The sequence below is a fragment of the Anguilla rostrata genome, chromosome 3 (genome assembly GCF_018555375.3).
Source record: "Anguilla rostrata isolate EN2019 chromosome 3, ASM1855537v3, whole genome shotgun sequence".
In the NCBI taxonomy this organism is placed as follows: domain Eukaryota; kingdom Metazoa; phylum Chordata; class Actinopteri; order Anguilliformes; family Anguillidae; genus Anguilla; species Anguilla rostrata.
This window is the reverse complement of record NC_057935.1, coordinates 60,145,632-60,164,673: the sequence shown is the minus strand read 5'-3', so window position 1 is coordinate 60,164,673 and position 19,042 is coordinate 60,145,632. Positions and strand designations below refer to the sequence as shown.

The 19,042-nt window shown below is 43.0% G+C and overlaps 1 protein-coding gene across 1 annotated transcript; it reads right to left on the bottom strand.

The window, feature by feature from the left end:
- Window positions 1–45: 45 nt before the first annotated feature.
- Window positions 46–11,777, bottom strand: LOC135251468 (retinal guanylyl cyclase 2-like). The gene is made up of 18 exons (XM_064328953.1): window positions 10,800–11,777; window positions 9,796–10,097; window positions 9,157–9,529; window positions 8,859–8,934; window positions 8,558–8,666; window positions 7,904–8,023; window positions 7,181–7,264; window positions 6,584–6,760; window positions 6,124–6,280; window positions 5,789–5,938; window positions 5,475–5,623; window positions 4,879–5,042; window positions 4,373–4,565; window positions 4,034–4,208; window positions 3,476–3,574; window positions 1,795–1,889; window positions 1,394–1,479; window positions 46–1,151 (listed from the first exon to the last, which is right to left on the bottom strand). Exons 1-18 carry the CDS (start codon window positions 11,608–11,610, stop codon window positions 1,064–1,066), a joined length of 3,408 nt encoding a protein of 1,135 aa, XP_064185023.1. The 5' UTR covers window positions 11,611–11,777; the 3' UTR covers window positions 46–1,063.
- Window positions 11,778–19,042: the final 7,265 nt, after the last annotated feature.

Below are 19,042 nucleotides of genomic sequence, written 5' to 3'. Positions count from 1 at the left end.
TACAGTCAAACCAATCAACTGAAATAACATGTTTCATTCCCCAATATTAAAAATATAAATTTCTACAAGCTTTGAGATATAAGTCATTTTTATATGTTGACTGATCTGAAAATGTCTCATTTCACAAATGCACCATTTGTTTTGTCCCACATTCAAGAAAGATTTGTATTTCAAGTTGAATTAAACATTGAAAAATACATTTTGTAATAAATACATAAAGGATTTGCAGAACTGTCAGAATAGGTCAGTACATATGAAAATACGGAGAACTGATTCAGCTCACAGTAAGATATACCATGCTCATATATCCTACAATGCTGTCCATTGTATTGTTTTTATTCTATTCTGTAAAATGCCCAACATAGAGATATGTTGCCATGACATGAATCAGGTATGCTGGTTCCAATTCAGTCCACATGCTGTTAACAGAGAGATATAATTAATATTAATAAGACAGCTTTCCTTTATGTTATACAGCCCATCAGGGTCTACAGCATGAATTGAGGATTTACTGTCCATTATGATTTTAATCTTGTGCTGCTCTTTATATGAGTATGCTAACTCCACTGCTGTCCAGACGTTTGCCATCTGCCAATGTAATACCTTAATGCATGTACACGTTATATTTCTGTATCATATACAGCTATTTTCGGTGCGATCCCTGTTACATCAAGTACACACAGGGTCTACTAAAATTAAACAGATTTTCATCCTGTTTTTTTCTGTTCATAGGTTTTTCTCAGAGTGCATCTGCCTAGATACATTTCACATGGTTTTTAAAAAAGCCATCTTTAAATCAAATTGAATACAATGACCACCAGTTTACAGAAACATAAACAAACAAAAACCATGGGAGGGAGTTCCTTTGTCCAGGGGTGCCTCCAGGGATTTTGGGCCCCATGAAAAGATCTCACATTAGGCCGCACCACCCCAGAAAATGCTATGTTCTAATACTTTTTGAGGGCCCCTGTCAGTCAGGGCCCTTGGAATCATCCTAAACTACCAACCCCCCTGCCCCTTACAGCACCCTTACAGCCTCTCACTGATTATACACAAAATTATATCAGTATCCCATTTGTTTCTGTCGTTCAAGGAACTTCTGTCTTCTGCCAGCAGGAATTTCATCCAGACTGATTCCATGACTACTGACCCTGTGCAAAGGGTTAGAAAGGAACAAGTTCATATAATATTATCTTCAGTGGGGTAAAAGCATCAGAGAAGTGTTCAGAAAGACAGGAAGACAATCGCGTATACACATCTGAAGATGGGACAGAAAAGGTTGGGTGGGGTCCACAACAGAAACAGACAGGCAGTCATGTCCTGGGGAAAGGGGTGTGACCAAGTTTCCATCACACATGCAAACACACAGGGAAGGACAGACATGTAGACTTACCCTGCGGATAAATCAGGGGGTATGGGTAGGGGTTTATTGAACCCGTTTCTCCCCACCAACCAGTATGTGTCTTCAACTCCTTTCCCCTGAAAATGGAGACCACCGTATGTGCGGTGAACATTGCAGTGGAACAACACTGAATTATGTATACATGTGATTACATCATATCAGTTCTGTGTGTGTGTGTGTGTGAGAGAGAGAGAGATTGTTTCTGTGTATCAGCATTATGTTATTGTTGGTCCGCAGAAATAAGCTAGAATGGGAGCAATTCCAGACCCTGAATCCCCAACAACATTTCTCAATATTGGGTGGGGCAGCAGGATTAGGATCCAAGCTATGTCAGGAAGGTTGTGCACGTGTGCGTGTGTGCGCGCGCGCGCGTGTGTGTGTGTGTATTGTACCTTGAGCTCTGTTCTGCCTCTGACCTCCATTTTGTAGCCCAGTTTTAAACTATGTAAGATATCCACAGTGCTCTGGTTAACGTGGATCCTGTAAGCTGGAGAACACAACACACTTCAGAACAAAGAGTAACATATTAAGCACACCCCCAATGCCTCTGTTTATACCATCCTCTGTGTGTGTGTGTGTGTGTGTGTGTGTGTGTGTAAATAGGGACAATGCTGTTATAAAGAGGAATAAGGTATCTCTATAAAAATTCAATATATCTTTGTAAATATTGGCAAACATACAAATGATTAACACTTCAAGATCTTGCAGTATCTTACACTGCTGTGAAATATTTCATCATTATATTTTCTAAAAGGTTCACGTATTTCAAATAATGTATATTGTTCTGTATGCAGTTTTCATAAGGGTGAATAATGGAGAAATTTATGGGACAATGATCCTGGTCTAATTAAAAAAAAATCTTAAATAGTTCTTTGTCTCGTACTTCTATCCACAGGTGAACAGAAATCACTTGGAAGATCGCCAATACTTTCCTCAAAGCTTCCCTCTAGGATTAAACGCATGGGACAGTGAGGGCTTCTCAGAGTTTATGATGATAGAGGAGGTCTAGTTGGTACGAGGAGCCTGTCATTAAGCCCTGAACATTCCTGCTAATTCTGCTGATAGTCTTAAAGGATTACAGAGCACTCTATAAATCCCCCTGAGCCACTCACTAACACAGTAACAAACACACACCCATCCAGATACAGATACATACACACTAGGATTGTAGACTTCACATTCACACGTGAACAGGTGGAAAAATATAATCTGACAATTAAACTGACAGACATATGTTGACATACATACATACATACATATTTAGTAGAAGGCACAAGCACTCAGATGTGTATATGCAACACAAACATATTCAAACACTGGCATATATACCTTCACATATAGCCACAGGAGAGGCACACAGGCATGTTACACTGTATTTAATAGGTGAATGCAAATATTTGTGTATCTTTTCTTCAAAACACACCACCACAATATTTTCTGTGATATGTCAGGTGTCTGTAGTTTGGTAGCTTGGGCTGATTGACCACAGTTCCTACCACATGACAAAAAACTGTACTGTCCAGGTTATGCTGAATGATGGATGAGAAAGTAAGGCTATATTAATGACTGTTCCTGTCACTTGGAAATTATCCCTTAATCTTCACTTGGGGGTGGGGCAAAGTAATTTTACTTCCTTAAACGAAGCTGATTGGTTTCAAATCCAGGTTATTATTACTACAAAAAGAGAGCCACTTTCCCCCTCCCACCTCATCCACTGCCTTTTCTCCATCATCCCTCTATTTTTGGAACGCTAGTGTAAAAAAGTTCACGTCAGAGCTGCAGTCCTCTGACCCCTGTGGTTTCCCATTATGGAGCTGCAGTGTCACTGCATGTCTGGAACAGGCTGTAACTCCCTGGAGAAACTGCAGCCTTGTGACAAGTATGAGGGTTTTACAATATTTAACATTGTGCAGTTAAGCACAAACAGGAAAATACTGACTTTTGAAAGAAACAAAATTGAATGGTAATCAGCAGTGGAGTTTATATGTATTGACACAAATGACGGGCCATGGTGGCTAAGGCGTGTCCTGTTTGCAGTGAGTATTTCGGAAAAGTTTGGTGTCTAGTACTCACGCAACCCTGTGGACTCCATTCGGGAGGCTGTGTTGACTGTGTCTCCGAAGAGACAGTACCGAGGCATTGTGAGACCTACTACTCCTGCTACAACAGTACCTGCATGGAGAGAAAAGACATCAGGAAGCCAGGCAGGCAGATGAACAGCTGGAGAAACAGGTTGAGTGTATGTCTCTTTGTGTCAGAGATAAGCAGGACATACAGAGGGACCCAGTCAAAGCAAGATTTTACAAATGTTGAGCGGAAACATGTTCCCATCACGTCATCATTTATTTAAAAAATCCATTACCCTCTATCACATCTCTTTATTGCAACTTTTCCACCTCGGCCGAGCATAAAAACCATTGTGCGATATTTCAGTTTTTTTCAAATTTGAGGTGTTTCCACTCAGCTTCACTCATGCACAAATTCAAATTTTGGATAAAAGCTGTTGGATGGAAACCTCCCTATTGACCGGGGAAACCTGGTCCCAGAACTGTGCTCCAGCTCTGAGGCGCTTTACGAATACGTGCCCAGGCCTAGGGAGAGACCAGGCCTCAGGGGACAGATGCAGCTCACCGGAGTGCAGGCCAATGCGGATCCTGATTTTGACGTCGGGCATGTGTCGCATCTTAAAGGCCCCAATGCAGTGCAGGATGTCAAGGGACATGTTGGCCACCTCGGCTGCATGCCGATTACCATTGCGGTTAGGGACACCCGAGGCCACCATGTAGGCATCTCCGATGGTCTCAACCTGACATGCACACACACACACACACACACACAGGAAGTGAAATAAAAAAAATCTATTCACATGATACAAAGACACTGATTACAACGTAGATCTCCAATGGTCTCAAATCCCACACACACACACACACATACACATATATTGTGGCTCTCTCAGAAGATGGCTACCTTGTAGACATCATGCTCGCCGATGATAGCATCAAAGAGTGTGTAGAGGTCATTAAGCAGGTCCACCACCTCTATGGGCTCACTCAGGGCAGATATCGTGGTGAAGCCCACAATGTCACTGAAGTAGAGAGTGACATCAGGGAAGTGCTCTGGCTTAACAGGCTTCCCCGTCTTCAGGGCATGGGCCACTGACCTGGTTGGAGAAAAGCAGGAAGAGAGAAGAGACAGCAAAGGGAGAGAATGCAGAAAGCAGGGCAGGCATGTGGGATAGAAGGAGAATAATAGAAACAGATATGAAAGTGGGAAGGAGAGAGAGAGAGAAGAACAGGAAAAAGAGGGAAACGAGAGAGAGGAGGCATACGATTGTGCATATGGGGTAGACAGATGGAGGTGAAGAAGGGGAGGGTGAAAACAGGATCGATCACTTAAAGGACGTAAATGAAACAGTGACAGCATAGTGGAGACTGAGGAGAAGTCAGAGATGAGAACAGGAGCACACAGCTGACCTGGGAAGCATCTGAGCCAGCAGTTTGTCAGTCTTCTGTCTCTCTACTTCCAGCTCCTCGGTCCTCTCCCTGATCAGATCCTCCAGGTTACTGGAGTACTGCTCCAGCATACGCAGCATGGAGTCAATGATGTTAGTCTTCTTCCCTTTGTTCACGTTCTTAAACTGGGGTACGAAGGGGAGGTGATAAAATATTTTGCGGTCAGAATATTGAAAGTATTTCAAGCAAGCAAGCAAAACAGAAGTATTTCAAGCAAGCAAGCAAAACATAATCACTGTGTTCTGATGTACAGCATCAGTGTTGTCATGACTTACAGAATGAGCAGTGAGTATTGACTGACTTAGGAAACCCTCAATGTGATCCACCACTATATATTTACATTTAAAATGACATTGGGGGTAAATACGTACATGGTAATGGTTATTGAAAATTACACGATTTCCCTTTTAAGTAAAAAGCTACGTTCACCAGTTGGGACCTATTTTCATTTGAATGCAATGTTCAAGCATACACAAGCATACACATGTTGTCACTGAAACAACACAGGAGGCAGAGGAACAGCAATGATTTTCGAGCAGCCAGCTTGTGTTCCTGACCTGGCTGAAGATCTCCTCGAAGGTGGGTCTCCTGTCAGGCTCTTCGCTCCAGCACTGCTTCATGATCTGGATGCACTCGAGTGGAGCCTCGTCCACAGACACGCAGGGCCGACACAGCGGAGGTGGCGATCGCACCTTGTCGATGATTTCTGTCAAACGCAACACCTGTATTAACCGACCTGTCAATGCGCTCCCCTCCTCCAGCCTCTCTGCTCCTTCCTTTCTCTTCCCCACTCTACCCCAATGCCATCTTCCACCCATACTCCACTCTCTCTCCCTCCCTCTCTCTGCCTCCCTCCGTATCCCTCCCTCACCGCGTGCGGGCATGTCCAGCATACAGAAGGGCGAGCTGCGGGATATGATCTCCTGCATGATGATGGCGAAGCTGTACACGTCACCCTGGAAGGTTCCCTTCCGCTCCTTCCTGGGGTCCCGCAGGAGCTCCGGGGCTGTCCACAGCTGGTCTGGGAGGGGGGAGGAGTGGGGAGGGAGGAAGAGGAGGGAATGACGGAAAAGAGTAAGGGGAGGTAGAGAAGAAGAAGACATGGTAGAGAGGGAGGATTCCTCTCTGAACTGTGGCACTTGGGTCCTCTCTCGCTCTCTCCGTATGTGAGCACCCCGCTAACTCCACACTTGGGGGCTTTCTTACCCTCAGGTTTGTTCTCCTCTGTAACCATGTTCTGTGCGTCCATGATGCCGTTGAAGCCATATTCGGTCACCTTCAGCACAAAGCGCCCATCCACCACACAGTTACGAGACTTGAGGCGGGCATGGATGATGCTACGATTATGGAGATACTTCATCCCCTGTATATGGAAAGGAGAGGGGGGGAGGAGATAATTAAAGCAGGGCCTAGCAGGGCTATACCACCTAAATATTGAATAACCTTTCATACAAATTATTTTTATATATATATATATATATATATATATATATATATATATATATATATATATATGCAGCTGTATTCAAAAGCTTGGGTACCCCTGGCCAGAGTGTGGGTTACTATGAACAGAAGCTGACCTGAATGCCTTACATCTTCCCTGGATTGACCTTAAGGCGGTATATATATATATGTTGAGGGGTATGATGAGAACGGAGTCTCTCACCCGGATAAGGTCCATGAGGAGGGAAGACTTGAACATCCAGTCCAGGCGCATTTCGTCGTTGTTGAGGAGGTCCTCGAGGCTCCCGCGAGTGCAGTGTTCAGTAACGATGGCAAAGATGCCGGAGTCCAGGAACAGGCCCAGGTACAGGTTCAGGTTCTCATGGCGCATGTCCCGCAACTGGTGGCAAAGAGCATTGCTTCAAATCAAATCAGTCTAGTCCATCATGATACAGAATGCACTTTCATCAAGCACTATGAAGCTGCATGGTAGAACACTGCACTGAACACTAATGCCCAGTCCATAGTACTGTGTCTGAAGCATCCATTACAGTGTAATTCCATTTTATATCTTCAGCTTATTGCACCCTTCCAGTTTAAGGGTTGGTTATGAAGCCTGGGAAGTAACTGGCTGTTGAATGAAGAGTAGACTATGTAATATGGGGTCTATCTGTGTAAAAGTCGTGAAATGGCTTTACTGTGTTTATGCTTAGGACAGTAATACAGGAAATCTACAATTCCACTAAGTTGTAAGTGTTGCATGATTGAGTTTACCGCAAACCCCACCTCCATATATTTCTCAGTCCCTGAAAATCCTTACCTTGTTGAAGGTATTCTTAGTGGCTTCAGTGATACTGGACACCGTTTCTCCATTTGGGCATTTCTTCAACCAGACCCAATCCCCCTGAGGAATACAGACACTGCTATATACCCTGAGGGACACAATCCCCAAGTTATATTACACTACCCCCATTCTATATGCCCATATGCTGCTTCAATATTGATATAAATATCCAAGGTTTTTTGTCTAGTCCAGTATTTGCCCAGTATTTTCCAAGATGGACTACAAGCTAACTACATGATGTGGACACTTCTCTATTAATTTACATTATAATTGGTGGATTATTTTATTTATCCCAATATCTTTGGTTTTACACTACATACGGAACATAATACTTGCCACACTCTATGAGGAACAAAATCCTTGTTAAACACTCTGGAAAACATAGCCGCTGTTACATATGTTGGCGAGCATAACCCCTCATACATGTTCTGAGGACCACAATCCCCTTTTCAGACTCCAAGTAAACATAAAACTTGTTACATGCTCTAAAGACAATAAATGTTACTGTGAGGAAGAGAATATCCATTATAAACCACACAGAAAGCAGCCATTGAGCCACAACCACCGCACTTGAGCTCACAAGTCTCTGTGAGAAAGACTACACCTCCCCTGCCTTCTCTCCTAGTGTTGTGAGAACAGTTTAATAAAAACACTGGTGTTCTTGCAGAAGTACTCCGTGTGTTTGTTTGTGTGTCCTACCTCATAGAGGGCGACGTTGGAGTTCTCAGGTGTTGTGTGGATGTAGCTACGACCTGACACAGAGCGGTAGGGAGTCTTCACATCCAGCATACTCTTCAGCACACTCTCTTCATTCAGTTTCTACGAGTAGGGAAGCATTAAGCCAATTTCCATTATTATCTAAGACCACATACAAGGCCATGTAAAATTAGGATCCATCCAAAACAGTGGTTTTTCACTAAGGTTCACAATAAGGCTCCACTGCAGAGCAATCCTTATCATTCTATTCACCATTTTCACCTTTTTTCACAAACAGCCAACGTGGGACAGCCTCTCCTCTTGGATGAATCATAGATACATCTTGAGCTGAATCTTGTCACCAACAATTATAAGAACATTTTGTCATGTCCTTCTGGTAGAAAGAGATGCAAAATGATGGCTGCTCAATTTGTTGCTTCCTCCCAGGGCAAAAAAAAAAATGCTGTTGATGTCTCCTGTTTGTATTTTTTTTCTTTGACATTATCATATATTTCTTGAAGTACACCTGACAAGCCTTTATTTGTACCAGGAACTCAGTTAAATTGAGGTTGTTGATTATTATTGAATGTATGCACCAAATCAAAGTAACACGCGCGCACACACACACAAACATGCACAGGCTAGTTCCATACTGACCCTCCTGCTAACTTGTGTGTTGATAAAGATCAGGTCATCCAAAGTCAGTACCAATTTGGAGGGACCCCCTCCCACTCCAAGTAGTGGCACGACCTTGCTCAATTTCCTCCTGGACAGACCATCAGACAGACATCCATATGTACCATAAAACAGACAGACACACAGACACAAGCAGAAGTCAGCCGTTTGTACATGAGACTGCCATACAAATTTGAAATTCTACATTGTAAGAATACATTCAAGTACACTACTGAAGATATCAGCTCAACAACTTGTTTGTCTCTCTCAGCAATTGCCTTACCTGAAAATGAAGGCACCTCCCCCTGCCAGGATACAGGCTAAAATGAAGAATAAGAAGAGAGTGACCCCATCCATGCCTGAAGGGAAGAGACAGAGAGAGAAAGGGAGAGAAAGAGAGTGAGATGGAGAGAATATAATTTCACCGTTTCTGCAATTGCCTTGCATTTCCTATCCAGAATGACAGTAATTCCTGTATTCACATCACGCTGTTTTCACTTCACTTCACACTGAGGAGAATTAGCTGATTCTGATGATCTGCGACAGAGACATACAGCGACCCCAACACCCCCGGCTCTCACCCCCACTGCAGGCGACGTAGGGGTTGAACCAGCAGCTGGACTCGGTGCCGGGGGAGCTCCCGGGGAAGTGTATAGAGCGGCCCAGGTACTTGAGGCCCCCAAGGGAGCCGTACGTGTGCGGCGCCTCCAGCAGGTGCGTGGAGCGCAGCGTGGGGCGGCTCCCGTCTGAGTCCAGCACCACGTATCGGCCCTGCATCCCCTCCCCGTTCCGGCCGGCCGACAGGGGCTGGTTGAAGCCGGCAAACTCGAAGCCGCCCTCGCTTTTGGCCAGCGCCTTCCCGGACACCCAGCGGCCTCCAGCCTGTCGGGCCTGCTCCACCGCCATGGCGATGTAGTACAGGCAGTTGTATATCGTTCCAAAGAATGGGGACACCTACAGGTGGAGAGCAAAAGACCGAAAGAGAAAGCAATGTATAAAAGTGTTTATTTCCAATGACTGGACAATCCTGCAATGTCTTTCAGATGCTCTGCTCAAGATGCTCTATATCAGTGGTTCCTAAACTCAGTCTAGGGGAACCCATTTTGCATGTAAATTTTCACTCCAAAGATAATGGCAACCTCTGAATCAATAACCACTCTGTTGACTTGTCTGTCCACCAACAGCTACCGAAGGACAGATTTTCAGCAGCAACCCCTCACTTGTTCAGGTGGAGAGCTGGTGCGGATCTCATAGTTGTTCTGGGCGTCCTTAAAGGCCTGGTAGAAGTTACGCTCCCCAGAATCCATGGTGACGGTCAGGACTGCATCATAGGCCCGGCGAAGCTTTGTGTCATTGGCCAGGATGTGGTACTCTGTTTCCTTGTAGGGAAGAGAGTATAACAGGGTGTCGTAGGGGAAGAAGACATAGCCGCGGCCAATCATTTGCATATCCATGGCTGTGCTCAGAAGCTGGCGCTGGGCCTCTCCACCAATCAGCACAGAGTGCATGCACATGATGATAGCTGCAGAGACAGAGAGGAAGGGGAGGGAATAAGAGAGAGATGGAAGGTATCTTTTAGAAGTTTAACTGTTACTAGTTTGAAGTTGAACTTAATTTAAAGTTTGTTTTATGAACAATAGAGTTTAGAAAGTGTTTATGGCAAAACATAAAAAAGAAATTTCATTACCTAAAACTTACTCCGAAGCAAAACAACCTATTCATGGCACCTAGTGAATGCTGATATTATTAGTATATGAGTAGTGTTACTCTTACAAAATATTGCTATAGAATATTTAAATCATGGAACTAGGTTGGTTGATAGGTTGAATTGCTCTTAACTTTAGGCACTCTGTGTTTGCTGAAATAGCTTCTTTTGTGTATTTGTATTTTAGCAGTTTGGCTGTTCCATATCTATGGTCAGGGTTGTACTGTTTATGCAATATGTATTTAATATAGGCAGATATAACAAAATTTTTCACTATAATCACAGATTCGCAAACATGGCAAATTTATTGCAGGTTCCAGCAGTTCTTCCAGAATGCGCAAAGTTTAATAGCCAGTTGCTTGCACCAGTTGAAAGCTATGATGTGGGGGTTGTTAGGAGCTGTTTGAAATACTGCAGGAACTGAGCTATAGTAATGAAAATAACACAACACACAGCAGGGACAGTAGAGCTGAAGGAACTGAATGCTTGGGAGCACCTGCGCCATTTCAGCACACCCACCTTGAACTTTGTCCGTCTCCCGAACAGCCTGCAGGGCCCTTTGGGCGCCGTCCCTGTTCGTCTCCATGGTGATCACGGTGCGTACAGGCAGGCCCAGGGCGCGCAGCGCCGAGGCGAGCTCCTGGCCGGTGGCCTCCCACAGGTCTCCCTCTGCGGCGATGATGGCCACGTGCGGCCAGCGGAAGAAGCGTAGCACGGAGAAGAGCACGCGTGCAGAGAGAGGCAGCGGCCGCAGGAAGGTGGGGTATGTGTCCTCGTTCATGTTGGGGTCCAGACAGGACCAGGACAGTACGGCCTTGTTCCAGTTCTTTCCGAACAGGGCGGCCGAGGAGCAGTAGCCAGGGTTGGTGGGGCCCAGGAAGGCCGAGCCATGGCCTTCCAGCTCTGTGAATCGGGCGAGGGCGCGCGAGGTCTGGCAGTCCTCGTTGACCAGCGTGTAGTCGTACCAGTAGCCCTTGTTGATGTTGGGGTCTTTGTTGATGCGGTTGGTGGCCAGGCGGGCAGCCAGGTCGGGGAGGGCCTTGGAGAAGAGCGGATCGCACGCCCAGGGCCCCACGATGGCCACTTTGTAGGTGGAAGCCCAGGCTTCGCAGGGCATGTAGGCCACAATTAGCATGGCGAGCCACAGCCACCGGGCCCGCCAGCTGTGAAAGGGCAGCACCGGGGACAGAGTGGCCCTTCGTCCTGGCAAAATACCGGTCCTTCCGTCTGTCGAGTAAGACTGCCGACCCCTGGCTCTCTGGTGCAGCCCCAGCCACCAGGAGGGATGAGAGTGGCTATGGACGCCACCTGAGTCCGAATGTGCTGACATGGCTCCACTGTGCTAGGTTCTGAGGAAGCGAGGCAGGAGGCCGAGGAGGGACAGAGCAGTGGTCGATCTCACATGTAAAGGAGAGGTTTGTGCGTGCGGGTGAGTTTGGGCATCGGTTTGGGGAGTGTTACTCCTCTCCTGCTCTCTGTTCTTGGCACAGAAGGGGCTCTAACAATAAAGGGAGAGAAAAAGGAAGAATGATGAAGAGTGGGAGGGAAATGGAAAAAAATCTATGCTATGCTTTCCGCTTCGACTCAACACTGAGGTGAAACCTCTCATTAAAAGAAAAATTCTAGACCCCAAGGTGCAGCACTACAGGTAAATGCCATGCAAGCACAAACACACACACACACACGCACAAGCTAATAAGCTCAGCAGCTGCCCCTTTAATACCATACAAGCCTATTAAGATCTCAGTTCATGACCAATAAAGAGATAGCAAGAGCAAAAAAATAAATAAAGAAATAACAGAGAGCAAAGAGGAAAAGAAAGGAAAATGAGAGAGGAAAGAAGGAGGCACAGGTGAGATAACATCCACAAAAATTATTAGAGCTGTTGACTGAGTGTGGGTAGGGGGAGATAATGGGGGAAGAGGTCAGTACAGAGGATGGGAGTAGACAGAAAGAGAAATGGTCTTTTAATCCTCTCCTAGTCCACCTGTTTATTAGATTAGGCCTAAAGATAAGAAGTGACAGAAATGGAGGAGCCACTTAGAACAGAGCCTTGCAAATGCAAATTGTAAGACATATAATTTGGTGGAAGAACATGAAATTTTACAGCCAGTGTTGATTATTTGGAGTTTTGGCCTGCACAGCAGTGGATACTGCATGCCAGGACTCTGAACAATGGTTTTAAGAACAGAGTCAACATTCTTCTGTCAACATTAATGTGACAGAGATTCTAGCTTAAAATAGTCAGCTGCGCTTTGACATAGCAAAAGTATGCAAAGGTATTCATTGATATTAGCACTCCAGTGAACAATTTACTGTCAATACTAACTGTGTTAATATATTTGAATTCTGTGACTGGAGTTCTTGTTCCGTTGTCTTAATATCAAAAATTAATTATTTTGTTTTCTTTTTAAGAACTAGTGAATTGTTGGTACACCATTTCATAAAACATCCTCTTCTCTATGAATTTAATGCCATCTGGGAAACATAGCAAAGTCAGAGGCAGGCTGTCTCCCTGTGGAGGAGCCCAATATGGTATTCTTAATACTTTCCATGACAATACTTCCACCTCTATCTACCCACTTTACGCTACTCTTTAGAACTCCACATGCAACCTCATCCTATGGACTACAGTTGAATTCAGCTGAATTAGGCATGTCCTGCTTGTCTTTTATAGTGGATGTACAGGCTAATTCAGTGGCCTCAATTAATGGTTTGGCCAGTTGCCCATCTACGTTGCCAATAGCACATTGAGTCATTTACCAGTATCACCCATGAAAGTGGCAAGAAGCCCAGAGAGAGAGTGAAGATCTCAGTGTTACACCAGGTAATGAGGGTAAATTCCCAGAATTCCCCGAAGAGTAATCCTGTCTCACTGGTACACTTCCTAAATCACATCAGGCATTGAAGGATTAATTAAACCAACCCAGTTGGCACATAGTTCATTTGTCAGAACATGCCTTGGCAAAGACTCAAAACAGTGACCACCATCAGCCAGATAAAGTACACTTGTTTTTGTCTATGCCCTGGATAGTATTCACTCTTCCTCATCAAGCTTGGGCCTACCTGAAGCATGTGTATGCCTTTAAGCAAACTATCTGGTACATCTGTCAACAAGACAAGCGTGACTGTAAATGGGGGGGGGCTTACAAATGTATCTGGAATAATGTTTCTTTCTAAAAGTTTTGTTTATTCATTAACACTAAATATTTGACTGGAGAATGATCCTGTAGTGCACCAATGCACGTTTACAAAATGAGTGGAAATCTTAGACCTTGAAGTTATATTTATGTTGGAAATAAACTCGTTTACATGAACTGTGAAAGTTGTTCATACATTTTCACATTTTTTATGCCACTAACAACTAGTTTGGGATAGTCAGAGTTTTTTTTTCATTAGTGTGATACCAAAATTCACATTTTGCGGCATTTTAAGAAAAGAGTTGCATCCAATCAGTGCAAACCCATCATTTTCCTGTGGAATAATAAGTTTCAGATGGTGTGTTGTAAAAGACTACAGTACTTTGACCAGCAGTGAAAATTTTACACATTTAATATATTAATAATTTTTATTGTACTGGGATGTGCTGTGTCATATTAAAACAGCAACAAGACTGTTTATATTACATCCTCCCAACAAACAATACTGATACTATAATCGAACACCAGTACAAACACCAACTATGACGTCTTATATTTTTTTAATCTTAGCTGACTAGAGGTAAAAACTAGAGTTTAAATGCTTGCATACTAGCAAGCAGAGGCAGATTCAGATCCTTTTCCATGGAGTGAAACAGAATAATACCAACAGGCTACCAAAACAGTGGCACCTGTAAAATGTATCCTATGTATCCTGTCTTGTATCCTCTAGCACTTTCATGTTGCATTTACATCTTCATCCAGAACTTACATTGCACTTGTATTTGTTATTTTGTTTTTATTTTGATGTTGTAGGTCTATCATATCTATCATGTCTCATTTATTTTGAATTGTCATAACTTTCTGACCGAGTCTACGCTTATTGGATGAACTGTACTTGATGTTCCTGGCCATGGATAACTGTTACATAATGAGTAGGTACCTTATCAGACCTGTGCTTTGTAGTTGTCCAATGACCTTCGATATGCACTTATTGTACGTTGCTTAGGATAAACGTGTCTGCCAAATAAATGCAATGTAAAACTTTCGAATCTGACTCCGGTGTATGCTGGTTTTCCATCCGACTGACCTCTGGATCAATTAATATTCTTGAAATAATTCATACAGGTTCCAAATTCTTGTTCTGAAGCAGATTTGAACAAAATGCAAGGGTGGTGCATAACATTGGTTCCATCCACGAGCTTTTTTCCACATATGGTGTAGTGTCCAGGGGACCAGGAGTCCACACTTTGAGCACTTAAGATCTTTGTGATTTCAGCCACAGGTCTATCAATTAAATATTTAACCTCTTTGAATGAATAATTTGCCATAGTACATTACAGAAAATGAAAGCATTAGTTGTCTTAGAACTAATTTGTCTGAATAAAAATCCTACATTGATATTCATTCTAAATAACAGATATTTGTAATATGAATATGTTTCTGACATAATCGGACACTAAGATGGTAAACAATTTATCCTATTTGCTCCACTTCAATAATCTTTGAAAAAGTAATTGCCACTAATTAAGCACATATGTTTATTGACAGTGATGTTTGAAGCAGTAGGAAATGTCCACATTTAAAATGAGAGCAGTTATGTAACATTTAACTTGCACAAAAAAGTTAAATAAAAATATTAATTCATGATTCAATTAACTAATAATGGTCTTCAATCAAGACTTTAAGTAGAATCAGGTGTCTGAGCACTAGGCTAAAAAAATAATAATCTGAAGACACATTGGCCCTTTTCAGATAAGATTGGGCACACCTGCTTTAAATGGATGCATTTTTAATAGCTAACAGTTAACAGCTCTTTACACTTCAGAAATTCAAATAAAATTGGAATGAAGGCCATCATATGGGGTCTTCATGGCCAGGCTTTGAGAACCACTGCTGAGAACCACTGTTCCATTTGACATGCACAGAGCCTCTGCATTTTGGCCCTGGTTTTCTGGTTCTAAGCTGGTCTCTGCCCATTTCTGGAGCTAATTGCCACTGTATAAATGCAGATAGTTAATTATGAATTCATACTGCCCAATTCACCACCACCTCCCTCTCAGACCTCAATATTGCAGGCCTTCACCCTCACCTTTGTCTAACGAAAATGGTTTAAAACAGAATGCTACCATCAGCAATCTGGCCCGTAAGAGCCTGTTATCCCTCTTTGCACTAGCAAACTTGCAGCATCGGCACACAATCCAAAAATCTGGTTGGCTCTGGTCCAGCATGGATTTTCTCCTTCTCTGACATCACAGGAATAGTCAAATTGTTCACATCAGGATAGCCATTGGTTTAATTATGTCACGTGATTAACAGCTCATGAGGCACAAACACCTACTGAATAGCATCCTATTCCGGGACTAGGATTCAGTAGGCCTGCTGTAAAAGGACTCCATAATTACAGTAATCAGAGGACAAGCAGCAGGAAGAGTAGAATATAGGAGAGATTACAATTCACACATAATCAACTGCAATACAACAACAATTGTTTTGTGCTTTGTTTTCACATGAATCCAATGCATTATGGTCAAATATTCTTTAACCATCAGGCTAACATTGACAAATTTCCAGATAACATTACCTTTCATCAGTTCTGTCTGAAAAAGTATTACTTCTTATTTACAGCAGACCTCGTTTTGGAAATTTGCACATTTCCAATGTACAGCACCAGTTTAATGCATCCAGTACTCACTGACTCAGAATTCATAACACTACTGCATTGTGAGAGTCCACCAGTTTCATTTTTAAATGACTCATAAGTGCAACTTCAAGAAGACTAAGAAGTCTTTGCATCATTAGATATGGGGTGACCCATCCCCTGTATAAAGGATATGAAATTGTCAATGCCTTATGAACAACAAAGTTGTTGAAAAGCTAGTGAAATGTTGATAATGACTTGAGTGATTTGAGCATGCTTTGTGTGATTGCGTAAAAAAGTCAATAATTCTAGGGCCGTCTGGGTAGTGCAGAGGTAAAAGCACTTGCCTACCACCGCAGAGACCCGGGTTCAACTCACTTCCGGCTTGGTCAGACGTTCCTAGGAACACAGTTGGCAGTGTTCGCGGGTGGGAAGCCAGTGAGGGTATGAGCCCTGATTGTTGCATTAGCGTCTCCTACTGGTTGGTCGGGGTGACTGTTCAGCAGGGAGGGGATCTGGGGGAGATAGCGTGAATCTCCACATGCGTTACGCTCTCCCAGTGAAACTACTCGCTGTCAGGTGAAAAAAAGCGACTGGCTTCTCCACATGTATCGAAGGAGGCATGTGGTAGTCTACACCATCCCCAGACCAACAGAAGGATAGCGCATCGACGAGGACCACAGGGAATTGGTATAACGACTAAATTGGAGGGAAAATGGCCAAAAAAAGGTAAATAATTATAACAAATTAAGAGCACATGTATTAACACCAAAATCGAGTTCTTATAACACCCAATGGCCACCATTAGACAACAAATTGGACACCAGCATCTAAAAATACCAATTTAAACAGACAGGGGGTTAAGCTGCTTTTAAACATCATGTTGGGGCTGGTAACAAGTGGAACAGAATCACTTCTAATCAGCATGTTAAGGAAGCTGCTGTCTCAAATGGAGCTGTTGGGTTCAGCCATATTGAGCACACACTCCTCATGGAATCATTAAAATGATGTGGACAAGAGCTAAAGGCTAAGATGGAGAATGCAAGTGCCTTGTTAAAATATCAGGTCACAAAATGACCAGGCCCTGGTTCCACCCCACATGTTTGCTACTGTCTCTGTTAAGAAGTTCTGCAGTTTGCAGAGAATATTTAATCCACAAGTACACAATGTTCCAACCAGTATGGGTAAGAGCATTCAGAAATGCATATGCCCTCTGGTGTTGTACAACTGTTAGTGAATCCCCTGTAAATCTCTCGCTCCTGCTGAGACTGGATTAAAGAATGAAGCTTCTGGATTGTCAGCTCAAGTCTCCAAAGGCCCCACAACAGCTTTCCCTGGATTTTCACTTGCTGCACCACAGATCTGTTAAACTGGCTTGTGCACCTAAAGACTCACATTCTATAGCCACACCTGACCTACAGCCACACATACGTGTATTACTTCGGTATAAATACGCCTACGTTGTATAATCACTGAGATTCAGTACTTGTGGTCACATACTGTACACATTGACATGGCTACTGTATATGGGTTACAAACCAATCCAAGAAGGGGAAATAATTTACACATTATTTAATTCATAAAAATGTAGCAGGCGCACGCACACACACACACACACACACACACACACACACAAATGACACAAACAGCTGATCAAGCAGATTTCAGAGGCACCTTCTTCCACTATTAGGAAAGATAAGAACCTTTGGCCCAAAGTGTCACACTCGATCAATCAGATTATCATAGGCTACTTGCACTTAAAATATCTTGTTTCTGATTCATCTCCAAATGAGATGAATCCACTAAACCTTCACAAAGTTCCTGGATACCTCTTTGCTCAAAATTTCAAGTTCTGTTCCTGCCTTTTTATCAGAGACAGGCTACAGATGAAACAATATTGGTAATATAAAAGATAAAAACCTACAAAACCGCCAGTCAATCTACACAAATGTACAAACTGCAGTACAGCAGCAATATGTTCATTCTTTATATGTATTTGTAGAGAATATTTATAAAAGGACACAAAATCTTGTTACATACAACAAAAATATGGTGACAAAGGTTCCATATTCAGTCTTTAATAAGAGTTGATTTTTGACTTCTTATGCAACACCTGACTATCTTATATGACTACATATATTTGAAACTTCAAAATTTACAATAACAACAATCCATTTTTGGAAATGACAGAAAAGCCATCTACTACTCTGAGACACAGAAAAAGGCATAGTGCGGTCTCACTGTTCTAAAATTCTAGCATTAGAATCCGTGCAGGATTAAGACAATATAAGCTCATTCCCCCTTGCACAATGTAAAGCAACTTGACGCAGGAGACTGGCCCTAGGACAGGAGAGGGCAGGACAGTCAAGAGAGGGCAAGGCTAGGTACGGAACTTGCTGATCTGACACAGACTACAAAGGCAGCTACAGTATAATAGTGCTGTGGAACGCAATCCATTGCGACAGAGCTGCCACTCATAGCTTCTGACGGACAGTCCAAAGCATCCATTTCAAATGAGTTAGGAATGGCTCACTTGTAAATATTTGATACACAGTATAGAGTTGAATTATTTACTCAGTGCCCCTTTGCTATACTGTACACCATAAGCCCCGTATCTACCTAAAGGCATGTGTACTGTATGTGTACTGCAAGAGCCCAGTTCTGAGTGCACTGACAAGATGTAATGACAGTTAAGTGGAATAAGGAACTCAACATTTAGACTGATAATGAATCTATGATGGGATGCATTTAGAAAGTCACAGGTACTATGCCATGATTACAGCTTTATAGCTAACAGTTTAAAGGTATGCTCTAAAGATCAAAATTAAATACATCACATAAAATTAGAAGGATTCCTTAAAAACACCGATTAAAATTGATTGCTTTACTGCTTCATATAACTGTCCAGGACTAAGAGAGATTACCAAGATTTATCTGTCTTGGCAAGGTTCAGAGAAAATGATACTCTAAAGCTGCACAGTATA

Bases quoted from the DNA above. Each gene is read 5' to 3' on its own strand.
- LOC135251468 (XM_064328953.1), bottom strand. From the start codon at position 11,610: ATGTCAGCACATTCGGACTCAGGTGGCGTCCATAGCCACTCTCATCCC. The intron at 5,939-6,123 runs GTAAGAAAGCCC...CCCCCCTCCCAG, and splicing joins AGAGGAGAACAAACCTGAGG to ACCAGCTGTGGACAGCCCCG. The intron at 5,624-5,788 runs GTGAGGGAGGGA...TGCGTTTGACAG, and splicing joins GCTGGACATGCCCGCACGCG to AAATCATCGACAAGGTGCGA.